Source organism: Carcharodon carcharias, chromosome 2, assembly GCF_017639515.1.
Source record: "Carcharodon carcharias isolate sCarCar2 chromosome 2, sCarCar2.pri, whole genome shotgun sequence".
Lineage (NCBI taxonomy): Eukaryota > Metazoa > Chordata > Chondrichthyes > Lamniformes > Lamnidae > Carcharodon > Carcharodon carcharias.
In genome coordinates this window covers 125626636-125642283 of record NC_054468.1, presented here as the reverse complement: position 1 = coordinate 125642283, position 15648 = coordinate 125626636, and the positions used below count along the sequence as shown (strand labels likewise).

Sequence of the window (15648 nt, the reverse complement as noted above, 5' to 3'; positions counted from 1 at the left end):
CCGATTGTCATAAAAACCCATCTGGTTCATTAATGTCACAGATTCACAGAATCTCACAGTGCAGAAGAGCCCTTTCGGCCCATCAAGTCTACACCGAGAAACACCTGACCTACCTAATCCCATTTACCAGCAACCATAGCCTTGAATGTTATAATGTGTCAAGTGCTCATCCAGGTATGTTTTAAAGGATGTGAGGCAACCTGCCTCCACCACCCTCCCAGGCAGCGCATTCCAGACTACCACCACCCTCTGGGTAAAAAAATTTTTCCTCACATCCCCCCTAAACCTCCTGCCCCTCACCTTGAACTTGTGTCCCCTCCTGAACAGCTGCTCCCTATCCACGCCCCTCATAATCTTGTACACCTCGATCAGGTCGCCCCTCAGTCTTCTCTGCTCCAACGAAAACAAACAACGCAAGTCTATCCAACCTCTCTTCATAACTTAAACGTTTCATCCCAGGCAACATCCTGGTGAATCTCCTCTGCACCCCCGTCCAGTGCTATCACATCTTCCTATAATGTGGCAACCAGAACTGCACACAGTACTTCAGCTGTGGCCTCACCAAGGTTCTATACAACTCCAACATGACCTCCCTCCTTTTGTAATTATGTCTCGATTGATAAAGGCAAGTGTCCCACATGCCTTTTTCACCACTCCACTAACATACCACTCCGCTGTCAGAGATCTATGGATACACACACCAAGGTCCTTTTGTTCCTCAGAACTTCCTGGTGTCATGCCGTTCATTGAATACTTCCTTGTCAAATTATTCCTTCCAAAGTGTATCACCTCACACTTTTCAGGGCTAAATTCCATCTGCCACTTATCTGCCCATTTGACCGTCCGGTTTATATCTTCCTGGAGCCCAAGACACTCAACCTCACCTTAACCGAGGTTTTCCACCCACGGTCGTTGACAGGGCCCTCAGCCGTGTCTGGCCCATCTCCCACACATCCGCCCTCACGCCTTCTCCTCCCTCCCAGAAACATGATAGGGTCCCTCTTGTCCTCACTTATCACCCCACCAGCCTCCGCATTCAAAGGATCATCCTCCGCCATTTCCGCCAACTCCAGCATGATGCCACCACCAAACACATCTTCCCTTCACCCCCCCTGGCGGCATTCCGTAGGGATCGTTCCCTCCGGGACACCCTGTCCACTCCTCCATCACCCCCTACTCCTCAACCCCCACCTATGGCACCTCCCCATGCCCACGCAAAAGATGCACCACCTGCCCCTTCACTTCCCCTCTCTTCACATCCCTTCCCTTCCTTGACCTCTCTGTCTCAATCTCTGGTGATAGACTGTCCACCAACATCCATTACAAGCCTACCGACTCCCACAGCTACCTCGACTACAGCTCCTCACACCCCGCTTCCTTTAAGGACTCCATCCCATTCTCTCAGTTCCTTCGCCTCCGTCGCATCTGTTCTGATGATGCTACCTTCAAAAACAGTTCCTCTGACATGTCCTCCTTCTTCCTTAACCAAGGTTTTCCACCCATGGTTGTTGATAGGGCCCTCAACCGTGTCTGGCCCATCTCCTGCACATCCGCCCTCACGCCTTCTCCTTCCTCCCAGAAACATGAAAGGGTCCCCCTTGTCCTCACTTATCACCCCACCAGCCTCCGCATTCAAAGGATCATCCTCCGCCATTTCGGCCAACTCCAGCATGATGCCACCACCAAACACATCTTCCCTTCACCCCCCCCGGCGGCATTCCACAGGGATCGTTCCCTCTGGGATACCCTGGTCCACTCCTCCATCACCCCCTACTCCTCAACCCCCACCTATGGCACCTCCCCATGCCCACGCAAAAGATGTAACACCTGCCCCTTCACTTCCTCTCTCCTCACCGTCCAAGGGCCCAAACACTCCTTTCAAGTGAAGCAGCATTTCACTTGCATTTCCCCCAACTTAGTCTACTATATTAGTTGCTCCCAATGTGGTCTCCTCTACATTGGAGAGACCAAACATAAACTGGGCGACTGCTTTGCAGAACACCTGCAGTCTGTCCGCAAGAATAACCCAAACCTCCCTGTCGCTTGCCATTTTAACACTCCACCCTGCTCTCTTGTCCACATGTCTGTCCTTGGCTTGCTGCATTGTTCTAGTGAAGCCCAAAGCAAACCGGAGGAACAGCACCTCATCTTCCGACTCAGCACTTTACAGCCTTCCGGACTGAATATTGAATTCAACAACTTTAGATCTTGAACTCCCTCCTCCATCCTCACCCCCTTTCTGTTTCTTCCCCCTTCCTTTTGTTTTTTCCAATAATTTATATAGATTTCTCTTTTCTCACCTATTTCCATTATTTTTAAAACTTTTATGCCCAGCTAGTCTTTCCACCCCAACCCCACTAGAGCAGTACCTTGAGTGCCCTACCATCCATTCTTAATTAGCACATTCGTTTAGGTAATATCACTACCTTCAACACCTCTGTGTTCTTTTGTTCTTTTGTCTGTGACATCTTTTGATTATCTGCTCCTATCACTGCTTGCTTGTCCCTACAACCACACAACCACACCACCACCGCCCCCCCCCCCCCCCCCCCCCCCCCCCCCCCCCCCCCCCCCCCCCCCCCCCCCCCCCCCCCCCCCCCCCCCCCCCACCCCCCCGCCAACCTTAAACCAGCTTATATTTCATCCCTCCTTATATTCGCTCAGTTCTGTGGAAGGGTCATGAGGACTTGAAACGTCAACTCTTCTTCTCCACCGATGCTGCCAGACCTGCTGAGTTTTTCCAGGTAATTCTGTTTTTGTTTTCTCACTGTTAACCACCCGGCCAATCTTTGTGTCATCCACAAACTTACTAATCCTTCCCCCACATAGTCATCTATATCGTTTATATAAATGACAAATAATAGGGGACTGAGCACAGATCCCTGTGGTATGCCACTGGACACTGGCTTCCAGTCACTAAAGCAGCCTTCTGTCATCACCCTCTCTCTCCTATAACTAAGCCAGTTTTGAATCCACCTTATCAACTTACCCTGTATCCCATGTGTATTTGCCTTCTTTATAAGTCTCCCATGTGGGACCTTGTCAAAGGCTTTGCTGAAATCCATATAAACTACATCAACTGCACAACCCTCATCTACAGACTTGATCACCTCCTCAAAAAATTCAATCAAATTTGTTAGGCATGACCTCCCTCTGACAAAGCCATGCTGACTATCCCTGATCAAGCCTTGCCTCTCCAAGTATATAGATACTCTTCTTCAGAATTTTCTCCAATAGTTTCCCTACCGCTGACGTGAGACTCAGTGGTCTGTAGTTTCCTGGCTTATCTCTACAACCCTTTTTAAATAGCAGAACCACATTAGCCGTTCTCCAGTTCCCTAGCACCTTCTCCATGGCCAGGGAGGAATTAAAAATTTGGGTCAGAGCTCCTGCAATCTCCTCCCTTGCCTCCCTCAGCAGTCTGGGACATAAATCATCTGGACCCAGAGATTTGTCCACTTTTAAGCCTGCCAACACCTCCAACACCTTGTCACTCCCTGTATCAATTTGCTCAAGAACCTCGCAGACTCTCTCCCAGAGTTCGATGCCTTCATCCTCATTCTCTTGGGTGAAGACGGATGTGAAAGTATTCGTTCAACACTCTACCGCTGTCCTCTGGCTCCACCCATAGAGTGCCCCCTTGGTCCCTAATGGGCCCTACTCTTTCCCTGGTTATCCTCTTCCCAGTGATATATTTATAGAATATCTTGGGATTTTCCCTACTTTTACTAACCAGAGCTTTCTCATATCCCCTCTTTGCTCTCCTAATTGCTTTCTTAAGCTCCATCCTGCACTGTCTGTACTCCACTAATGCCTCTGCTGATTTGCTGCCCTTGTCCCTGTTAAAAGCCTCCGTTTTCCTTCTCATCATAACCTGAATATCTCTGGTCATCCATGGTTCTCTGGGCTTGTTACTCCTTCCTATCTCCCTAGAGGGAACATGTTGAGCCTGTACCCTCCCCTTTTCCTTTTTGAACACCCCCCACTGCTCTTCTGTAGATTTCCCCACAAGTAGCTGTTCCCAGTCTACCTTGGCCAGATCCTGCCTTATTTTACTAAAATCCAAAATTTTTTTTGCAACTTGTCGATTTCTTTGCCCATAACAAGCTTAAATTGTACCACGTTGTGGTCCCTATCACCACCACCACCTCAGCCACCTGTCCGGCTTCATTCCTCAGAATTAGGTCCTGCACTGCGCTGTTCCTTGTTGGACCCTCTACATGTTGACCTAAGAAGTCCTTGTGGAACATAATGACCTTCATATGGGGAAGAAACTCTGCTGCCCTCATCTGGTCTGGCCTACCCTGTGACTCCAGCCCACAGCAATATGGTTGACTCTTAACTGTAAATGAAATGGCCCAGCAAGTCACTCAGTTCAAGAACAATCAGGGATGGGCAACAAACGTTGGCCTTGCCAGTGACACCCACGTACCATGAAGGAATAAAGGAATATACCAGAACTGAGAAGGTGGCTGTAATCTTCACATATCCCCTGTTTATTTGGTAAATGCAACCTCATTTGGTTTCTAGTTGGTTGACGCACGCAGTTGTGTAGCTGAGGCATTCAGCTGTCAGATTGTTGGCTACTCACTTGCCAAGCTGCTGCCTGCTCAGTATCAGCTAGCTGGTGGGCAATGATACTGTGCTGGGTGAAGCTGGCAGCTCATGTCTCAGGACTGTCACTGTGCACATTTAGCTGAAGCGATGGTGGGGCCCCAGAGCCTCTGTTCTGAGGGTTTGTACTGTATGGCAAAGAGGAAAGGGGAATTAAGCTCAGTTGTCCCTTTAAGTCATTTCAGCCTCTCCTTCAGCAACGGTTATGTTCACAGTCTATTTTTAACAATTCAATACAAGTTTATGCTCGTTTTGTCCCTTTATACCAAGGTGTGGAAAATACCTCACCGTGGAGTATTGTGGCTTTTTATTCACAAAAGGCCTTATTTCAAAAGTTTTCACTGTGAAATCAAATGTACAGCCCAATATTTAGCTGGGTGGCATCTTCAATCCCTGGCCATTTTAAATTTGTTGTCAAAACTGGGACCTAATGCAGGAGTTTCGATTCCCCCGAATAGACCAAGTCCCCACAAACCCACAACGTTATGTCGTTGGACCGACTGAATTTAAACGTGTTCCTGCACGATTGAACAATGTATATTCCAGTCTGAAGAGCAGCGTGACAGAATTAAAATCCGATTTGAAAATGCAGTTAAGAAAAAAATACAGGAAAATAATGACAGGAATACAAGAAAAAAAAATGGCCTGGTACGTCACTCACGGTGCCATATTGGCCATTTTGTTACGAAGTTTCTGAGTATATGCTCTCTTATCATTCATTTTGCACAGCAATACTGCAACCCTATTACATTGCTTCTTTTAAATTGTAGTCGCTAAACTAGTACGGGAACAAATTGGACCCTCCCCGCATCTAAGAAATGTTCGATGTAGGCATTGCCATGGTCCCTTTAACTGAGATGTTTGCATTTGTAAACTCTATGGTGGCAGTTAGTATTACAGGTTCAAAATCATTCCTGGTCTTTTTGCTATTAGGTCTCCTTTAAGTCACAAATGATGCACAGAAGAAAAACTATTTTTATCCAGGCACCTTTTTGTTGGGCAGCGCTACAATCGATTCTTTTTTTTTGTACTAAGGAATAAGAATTTTATCTTGTGCATCTTAACCAATCTCTGCGACATGCTATAATGGGAACAGGTCAGATTTTCAGTTGAAGCACTGTTTGGAAAATTTGAATCAATGTAATCCAACTAAGCAACCCTAAGGTCAGTCCTGTCATAGACTCTATTCAGTTCAAGAAAACATTCGGTTAGAGAACAATAAAGAGCATAAGTTTCCAACAAAACAACAACTTGTACTTATATATTGCCTTTAACGTGATAAAACATCCTAAGGTGCTTCACAGAAAACAAATTATAAAACAATAGTAACTTGTTAAATATTAAGTATTATATGTCATTATAAAACAAAATATGACACTGAGTCACGTAAGGAGATATTATCAGGTGACAAAAAGCTTGGTCAATGGGAGACGTTTTAAGGCATATCTTACAGGAGGAAGGCGAGAAACAGAGACAGAGAGGTTTACGGAGGGTATCCCAGAGCTCAGAGCCTAGAAAACTGGGGGCAATAAGGCTACATATGGTGGAGCAGTTAAAATTGGGGATGGTCAAGAGGCCAGAATTGACCGCAGATATCTTGGAGGGTTGTGGGGCTGGATGGGGATTACAAAGTTAGGGAAGGGCGAGGCCATGGAGGGATTTGAAAACCAGGTTGAGGAAAAATCAAAATGTTGCTTGACCAGAAGCCACTGTAGGTTTGCGACCACAGGAATTGAGATGACCTCCAGTTTGTGGTGGGTAGAATATGGGAGACCAGCCAGGCGTGCGTAGTTAAGACAGCCATTCTTATAAAGAGTTACCAGTACACATTCTTCAATTATGTTTGTTTAATGAAAATTCCTGGGAATGATTAGATAGTGCGAACATGTTGCTTGTTGTGCCTGTTCAAGATCTTCCATTTAGGAAGGAAACATAAGAAATATGGCAACATGTTTAAGGCCTAACTTTTTATAGTACAGTTCATATTCACCCAGTTTATAGGTACGAGCTGTCTATGTCCTTATTTCTGAACATGCTATTTTCCATACAGAGCTTCATAGTGCTTGTGATCGACTGTGGAGATCTTGCCCCATCCCTCCAAAGCATAAGGGGAGCATCATCCACCAGAAAGGTTTACATTTAGGGACGACCCCTCAATCACTGTTAAAACCTAACGATAAAGTCACACCACCACAAAACACAAACTGAAATGTGATTCTGATGGAAGATCACGCCTAAAAATGAACCATTCTTCCTCTTCTAGAAGCTTAGCGAGGAGAAGGTTGAAAGGAGATTTGATAGAGGTGGTCAGCATCATGAAAGGTCTGGATAGAGTTTATGGGGAAGAACTGGGTTCCCATTGGTGTGTGGGTCTCAAACCAGAGCACAGGGATTTCCAATGATTGGCACAAGAACCAGAGGTGACATGAGGAAGAGCTTTTTCACCCAGCAAGTGGTTGAGATCAGGAATGGTCTGCCTGACAGTGTGGTGGAGGCAGAGTCAATCGAGGCCTTCGAAAGGACATTGGAGAATTACATGGAGAGACCAGATTTGTCAGGGTTACAGAGAAAAGGCGGGGGATGGGAACAGCTGAGTTGCAGTTTGCAGAGAGCCAGCATGGACATGATGGGCCGGACAGCGTCCTTCTACCCTGTAACCATTCTGATTCTATGTACTAACTGTGCTCTGGAAGGACAGAGTGAGATTTAAGAATAGCTCTTTGCCGAGATGTTTTTCTGTATATTTTTTAATATTTGTTTCTCGTTTATTTTTAATCTTCCCTTGCTTTCTTTTTTTCCCTTTCTCCCGATGTTCTTTTCATCCTCTTCTGAAGGCAGTGACCTATTGAAGGTTAAGATGTGACACTAGATGAGTTAGCGTTTGTGGGGGATTTTTTGACCTTCAAGTTTATAATGGCCTCCATCCATTATTAGCAGATTGAGACTGCTGAATTGTGATCGGATGCGGGACACAAAGAGATTTATCTCTTCACCCCTCTTTCCTAGCCCAAACATGTAGCTCTGCAACAAGCTTCGAAGATGAGATCAGCTGGCCAGAGATCAAACCTTCCTGGTTTGGATGTCTCATTACCACAGCAGACAGACCTTATCAAGTCTGTCGCTGCTTCTTCTATGTCAGTGAGGTGTCCTGAAATAGAACTTAGGAAACATGGAGAAGAGTAAGTGATAGCTACAGCCAGTGGGAATATTATGTGGAAAAGGACTACAGTTTTAATGAAACAGATGCTATTTCCTTTGGCCTATACACAAGCAGTGTTTCGAATCTGCCAATCGGCAGGAATAGACATAATCTTTTTCTTCTTATATGGCCTTTGCCTCCAAGGGGTTGGTGATTCAAGTAAATAAAGTTAAGGAGGCAACATGTTGCTGTGACTAAGTCTTCCACTACCCTTCACAGTGCTTATAAATCATGCTGAGTTCATTCTACATTGGGTAATATCGCAGTGATTTGTACTTTCAGCACCCATGACCAGCTGGAAAGATTTATTGCTTCTATCTCTATTTTAATAAAAAAAAAACTAAGACTTGAAGAAAAATCCTTGCAATAAAAAAACCTGAGCTGTGGCAAGGATATGGTTGCCAATTCTGGTTGGATATGTGCCTGGCAGTTTTGAAATATGACCTCCCTGCCTCCAACTGTCCGTCCCCGCCCCCCCTCCCAAACACCACGGCCACGCTCCAAACGATTCCTAACTCTCAGCGTTTTAAACCCATCTCTAGTGTTCCTCCTAACTAAAATTCAAAACTATTCAAAGAAATTGAGAGAGAAATCACTATGGCCTGAATTTTACCTTTGGCAGACGCACGCGACTGGACAGGTCCTGACCCCGATCGGCCCCCGGACACGATTATAGGCTGGCTGGCCAGTTAACGGCCAGCCAGCGTGAAACGCGTGCTGCCGGGGCGAAGGTGGGAGCGGGAAGAGGGCGGGCGATGACACAGCGAGAAAGGCAGACAGCAGACGGGGAGCTGCAGACCTGCAAAAGCTGAAATAAAGTTTAAAAAGCTGCAAAAAAAAAAGTCCATCCATCACAATCAATCGCCTGAAAATAAAGCTGATAAAATGCTGTCCGCAGATATTTATTTTTAATTTGTTTCACATAACGGAAATTCCATCCTGCCCTTGGGATGAGGTTTGATGACAAATGTAAAGGCCGCCCGGTTGATTCACCCCGGCCGCTAACCATAAGGCTGGGATGGGCCACGAAAGATTGGAGACGATTGCTCCATTAATGGGCTTAGTTGCCCTCTTAATTGTCGGCGGGCACGTTTCCGAGCCTTGCGCATGAGCAATGGCGTCTGGACACCCGGCCGATTGTACACATGATCAGATCAGCCCGATATTTTTCAATGCCCTGCAAAGTTTTGTCCTGAGATTGATCTTCAATTTCCCCAGGGCAATCCTGAGGACTGGCAAACCATTTCTTCATTCGTTCTTGGGATGTGAGCTTCGCTGGCACCGGCCCCAGCATTTATTGCCTATCCCTTACTCCCCTTGAGCAGGTAATGGTCAGCATCCTACAACTGAGCGGCTTGCTTGGCCATTTCAGAGGTCAGTCAAGAGGCGACCACATTGCTGTAGGTCTGGAGCCACATGTAGGCCGGACCAGGTAAGGACGGCAGATTTTCTTCTCTGAAGGACATTGAGCAAAGATAAATCAAAGGACAGTGAAGCTGTTTTTATTTTTATTGGCAATGAACTGCTGACACCTATACAGGGGTAAACTGGTTTGTTCAGCTTAATTTTTGTTGGTTAGAACTGGAGAAATACTGACTGAAATTCGTGTACCCTCCCATATTGACTCCAGTACACTATACACAGGAATCACCTCTTTTAACACCAATCTGTACTCTATCAGAATTTTCTCCCATTACATAGTTGCCACTTAAGTCTCTTTACCTCTAGTGACCTTCGTTTGCCCCCCCCCCCTTTCCTTTCCCATTTTGTTTCTATTGCCATTTCTTTTGAATGAAATGGTAACAGATATCTAACCAGTATTTGACGCAATGGACTCATCACTTAAAGGGCAACACCACTTCTTTCAGGATTTAGAGGGGGTCTCAATTCTTGATTAAAGTCTTTTCTAGTTGGTGGCTGTGCTCCCAATGTCGGTGGAAATGACTTGGAACAGTCTCTAGGGATAACACCCGTGGTTAGGGAAAGTGAAACGTGTGGGTTGTATTAAGTTGCTGGTGTATGTTGTTGGTACAGATCTAGAGTCGACAAATCTGATTGGATATAACCCTGGAGGTTTCGGCATGTGACCACCTACCTCCAACCAACCCTCCCCCATACTTGCTCCACTAGTTGCCCACCTCATCAAACATCGTAATGTACTGCTTTGCCTGCCAATCGGAACATGAATAGACTCTTCAGGCTGAATTTTCCTGGCCCATGGGCTGGGAGGCGGCAGGCTGGTAAAATAGGAGTTAAAGGCGTCATGAGGGGAGTCCGACGTCTTTTGCTGCTGTGCCATATTGCGAGCAGTGGGAAAGATGGTGGCCACTTAAGTGGTCACTTGAGGGCCACCTCCTGTGCATTGGGAGGGCCGGCTTCTATGTGGGGAGACAACCTGGTGTCTCCCAGAGGTTTCCGGAGATGGGGGTGGGGGTGGGAATGGGGGTGGGTGGCTCCCCGTCAGCAATGGCCGCCCTCACGGCAACGGTGCCACTGGTGCTCAATGATTCTTGACTGGCAGTCAAACAGCCTTTGTTTCCCATGTCAAATATTTTTATAACTAGTCAACAAACACGAAAGGATTTTTTTTTTCAAAGCTCCATTTCCGAATGTCCGGATGATTGTTCCTCCCAGGTTTGATCAAAGCAGTGCCTTGGAAATGGAGACTTTAGGGCAATCCTGGGAAGTTGGCAACTCTATCTGGATCTGCTGCTGAGATTGATGATAGGCCCCCATTATAATTAAATAGTGGACACAATATCAGTCATCCTACGACTATTATGAGAGGCAAATGGAAAAATTGCAAAATCATTCCTTTTTATCTTACCATAATTATTTAAATTTATCTGCTTTACTACCATGAAAAAAATCAGTTCTGCAGACTTCAGCCTCTCATCCATTCCGGAGGCACAGAAGGCAGAAGTTGACTTTAGTTGACTGGATTGTCTCCTGGCCCACGCCTTCCCCACCACCCCTCCCCCACCCCCATTGCCACTTCTTTCTATTAACGTTACTTCCTGCTCTTAAATTCTAACGAATAGGCTGCTGAGATAAATCCAACAAATAATGTAAGTGCTCAATTGGCTGCAAAGTGCTTTGGGATGTCCTGAGGCCATCAGGGGCTCAATAACGCAAGTTCCTTTTCTATTTTTAGATTAACATTTTCCATTGGGGACATTTGCTCTTATTCTCCAGTTTACCATTTGCTCTTTGACCCTCGGCAAGAAATTGAGCAGCACTGCTACCACATTGAGTTCTGCTTTGGACTGCAACCTTAGTTTATTTACCTTGCTTACTGATCGCTGAGGCACCTGCTTGCCAGATCCTGACTGGCATCCATGTGGCCATCTTGATCTTTATCCATTCCATGTTAAAAGCCATTGGGAACAAGTTTGCCGTGCAACTGATTGTCACATTCAGGGGTTTGTAAATGAGTCATAACCATTAACAAGAGTATGAGAGGAACCGTACAGAGATCTGGTGGGAGCCCATTTTCTTGAGGTACATTTTCATTCTACTTCTTATGGTCAGTGCTTTCCTGCTTACTGAAAGGTCAATATTCAATAATTAGCTTCTCTGGTCCCTTTCAATGTTAAATTCCAATGCTGGAAGCTGATAGGTTGCTGTGTATATAGAGAATGTTAGGGCCTGGCTGGCAGATGTACAGGTGTGTTGACCTTTCACCCGAGGGCCGTAGGCTGAAATCAGTCCTCCTTGGGGGCTCCGTACAAGTCCTCTGTCAAATATCGGGGGGAATAATCTTAAATCAAGTGGTGCAACCTTATAAGGATTTGGCAGAAAATTATTCACGATTCAACAATTGGCAATCTCACTTGAAAAGAGCTGCAAGGAATGGCTATACCTCGATGGAAAATTTCACGCTCGTGTGCTAAGACATATGGAGTATTTTATGGCGCATTGCTTGGTCACTGTTTTACTCGCGCTGCTTCGCTTGGGAGCCAGTTCGGGCCTTCACGCCCGAGTTGTGCTTTTGTGTCGGTGGAAAGTGGGTTTTGTGGCGTGTCAGAACACTGAGCCTCCTTCCTAGCTAAATGAGTGAATTAACAGGGGGCCTATTTGACAGAATAGGGGCTGGGCAGGAAGGGAGAGATAAAAAGTTAGTTACTTCAATCCTGCGCTACCTAGCGGGCAGAGATGTGGCTCAGGGAGCTACAGCTTTGGCCTTGAAACTCTAACCTGCATTCCCTTTCTATCCCTCTCCAAGCCGTGCACACTTAATCAGTGAATTAATGGGTTTTTGTTTTAATGGCGTTTGGGTAAAATGAACTCACCTGCTGATTTTCTCTTCCAGCTCTTCGTGAATTCCCAAATGACATCTTTACGAACAAGGAAAGAAAACAAGGAGCTATCGCTCTCCATCTGCTCTGTGTAAGTCATGGCTTCTTTTAGACACCACAATCCCAATGTGAAAAGCCAAGTTTGCCCAATGCAAATATTTAGGGAGTATACTGACAGGTTATATGTTCCTCTGCTTGCATGGGAGCACCTTTGCAAACCACTGACAGCTGCAGATTGACATCTAAGGGCCAAAAATAAAAGATTCTGTTTTGGGCAACTTGATCTGGTGGAACCAAACTGGACACGTTGCGAGCGAACCTACTTCCTGCGACTTTCAGAACCAATGATATGGGGTGCGATAACTAAATATTGAAGGTCTTCTCTCTCTCTCTCTCAGTAATAGTCCCTAGCAGCAGTTACTTAAATAGAACCTTTGCTGATGTTATTTAGATGACTTTGAGTCAAATTCAATGACTTGCCGAATTAGTGTAAAAAAAATATTGCAGCTTGTGAAAAGATGAAAATTCTGAGTCTTCAGCAGCAGCAACAACTTGTATTTCTATGGCACAGTAAAATGTCACAAAGCACTTCACGGGCATTATAAAACAAAGCATGACACTGAGCCATATAAGTAAAGATTAGGACAGACACTAAAAGCTTGGTCAAAAAGGTAGATTGTAAGGTTTGCCTTAAGGAAGGAAAGCGAGGTAGAGAAGCAGAGGTATAGGGAGGGTATTCCCGAGCTTATGGTCTAAGCAACTGAAGGCATGGCTACCAATGGTGGAGCGATTAAAATTGGGGGTGCGCAAGAGGCCAGAATTAGATGATATTTCAGAAAGTTATGGGGTTGGAGGAGATTACAGAGAGAGGGAGGGGCGAAGCCATGGAGTGATTTGAAAACCAGGATGCGAATTTTACGGTCAAGGCATTGTTTGACCAAGAGCCAATTCAGGACGGCAAGCACAGAGGTGATGGGAGAACAAGACTTGGTGAACATGAAATTTGGATGACCTCAGGATTATGGAGGGTAGAATGTTGGAGACCAGCGGGGAGGACTTTGGGTCTAGAGGTGACAAAGGCAAGGATGAAGGTTTCAGCAGTCATTGAGCTGAAACATGGGAGAGGTCAGGCGATGTTACAGAGGTCAAAATAGGTGGTCTTGGTGATGGCGCAAATATGAAGTTGGAAGCTCACTTTGGCATCAAATGTGACCACAAAGGCTGCAAACAGGGAGAGGGATGGAGTCAGTAGCTAAGGAATGGAATTTGGAGCAGGGACCGAAAAATAAAATGTCTTAGCATAACACAATCTAGTCTGCAGTTTGCAGAAATCCTCTTCTAATCTCATATAACCGCTTTGCTTAGGAAGTCATTTAAAATGCTGTTCAAGAAAGAGTCTGGCTAAAATGAGCCCTTCAAAAATCAGATTGCTACTCAGAATTATGATTAACCGTGAAATTTTTTTTTGAACTATTTATGTTCTCTTACAAAGTACAGACTATTAAGATCTTTGGGCAACCAGATTGAAAGAGGGACTAAGCCTGAAGATGAGGAAAAATTAATGAATTGTATGACAACGAAGCTAATCATATATTTTCAGATTTATTTTACCCTCCTGTCTTCCCCTGAGGCCAGTCATTCATGTTGGTGCCCAGATGCTGTTGACCTTCTGATAACTAATCCAATTGGCAATTCCAAAGTGTGAACTTAGACAGTGATGAAAGGAGGCAATTTCAGCATTGGCAGTAGCATCACAGTCATTCTATCCCTAGGCTCAGTTAAAGTCCAAGCGCGCACAGTTCCCAGTAGAAGTACTAATCGAGAGTGAGAACCGTGGTTAATTTGTCCCTTCACTGTTGTCGAGACTGATTCAGTGCACCCACCAACAGCTACTTGTATCCGGACAGTGTCTTTAATGCAGGATACCTACCGTCGTAAGGGAGGAGGAAAGTCACTAAACAAATCAAAGGATTGGTGAGAGGGTTGGGAAGGGCGATTGGAAGCTCTGCCAAAAAGCTGTGCTTTAAGAAAATGTTTCAAGGTAGAAATGAGATGCAGAGAGACAGATGGGTTTCTGGAAAGAGTTTCTGGGGAGTAGGGCTGTGGCAGCTAAAGGTTACTCCATCGATCATGAAGTGACGGGTGGGAGGAATGAAGAAAGGGCCTGAATTAGGAAAGGATTAGGTGGAAGGGAGTGGGAGAGGTCGGATAAGGCTGTGGAGGGATTCAGAGTTGAAGAGAGGATTTTAAATTCATTTGTGTTGGGAGGCTAGCAACTGGTATAGATCTGTGAGGAGCCGGAGTGATTAGGCAACTGGAGCTTGGGTGTGGGTTAAAAGGTTGGTGGCTGAATTTTGGCTGTGATTCGTACCAGTGTGCGATCAACTTGTGGGAGGTACAGTTCTAATAAAATGTTTAACTTCTCAACATGTTCTCCATCAAACCATGAGACAGGAATGACTGACACTTCCACAACAACAATGGAGGTCATTGGTTAATAGCTGTTCTGGTTCAAGTGTTTGGAGCTCTCGTTTGTGTGACTATCTTTCTTTATGTCTCTCATACAATAACCTGAGCTTCCAGGCCCACTGTCACACGTCAGGATTTTTTGATCTTTTTCTGCATCTTCTTGGAAAAGATTTGGGAATGAGTTAAACTGAAGTGTTGTGTTCACTTTAGTGAAGCCATCCTAGTGGATTTGGGCATTAAAAAAGAGTTAAAACTGGGAAATAAGAGTACTGGTCCGAACTGGCCTTCCATTTTAAGGTATACAAGACCAGATCGGACCAGGACTCTTATTTCCCAGTTCTTACTATTGTTTTTTCCCTTCTGGACACTGAGGATGTGTATTCACACCACATGAACTGGATTGTTGTTAAGCCACCACTCACGGTTCACTTCAAACCGGGACAGTGAAGGTCAATTGTCTCATCCAAGATAAAAGCAAAATACTGCAGATGCTGGAAATCCAAAACAAAAACAAAAATAGCTGGAAAAACTCAGCAGCTCTGACAGCATCTGCGGAGAGGAACACGGTTAACGTTTCGAGTCCAAATGACTCGTCCAAGGCTCGTGAAGGCAGCACATGGGGGTTGGTGCGATAAGTTACCCTGTTACTCATCGAGTTATACCAGAGATAAAGTAATGTAACAGTTCTAGGAGATGTATCCAGGTGGCGTGTATCTAACCCAAGCCTCCGACACTGAGATCAGTGTACGAGACATTCTCAGAGGGCCCAGGGCAGTGTAAATCAGCCCATCAGAAGTTTAAACTTTCCAGGCGATTACAGCACGTATGCAGGTGTCAGGACTTCCTCAGGCTCCTAAAGCACGATAGAGGCGGACACCTCAATATTCCCCACTGTTGGGGAAAATCTGGCCCAGTAAGTTTGCAGGAGGTGACTTAATTGATGTTGTTCTGCTTTGCACTCTTATAAACCACGAGGAAGTGAATTCAGAGCATTTCGTTATTGGTGATACATCTCCTTATAGCTCCGGGTGTTGTACAGTTGCCCTTGTGGTTAATTCCGGCCAAATT

General features: G+C 45.4%; 1 protein-coding gene across 1 annotated transcript in view; it reads left to right on the top strand.

The window, feature by feature from the left end:
- Window positions 1–15648, top strand: part of slc24a3 (solute carrier family 24 member 3) — a 374289-nt gene that overhangs the window by 182879 nt on the left and 175762 nt on the right. The window contains exon 3 of the mRNA XM_041182903.1: window positions 12126–12202. Within this exon, the coding sequence (XP_041038837.1) occupies window positions 12126–12202 (77 nt within the window). The remainder of the gene's footprint in view (window positions 1–12125; window positions 12203–15648) is intronic.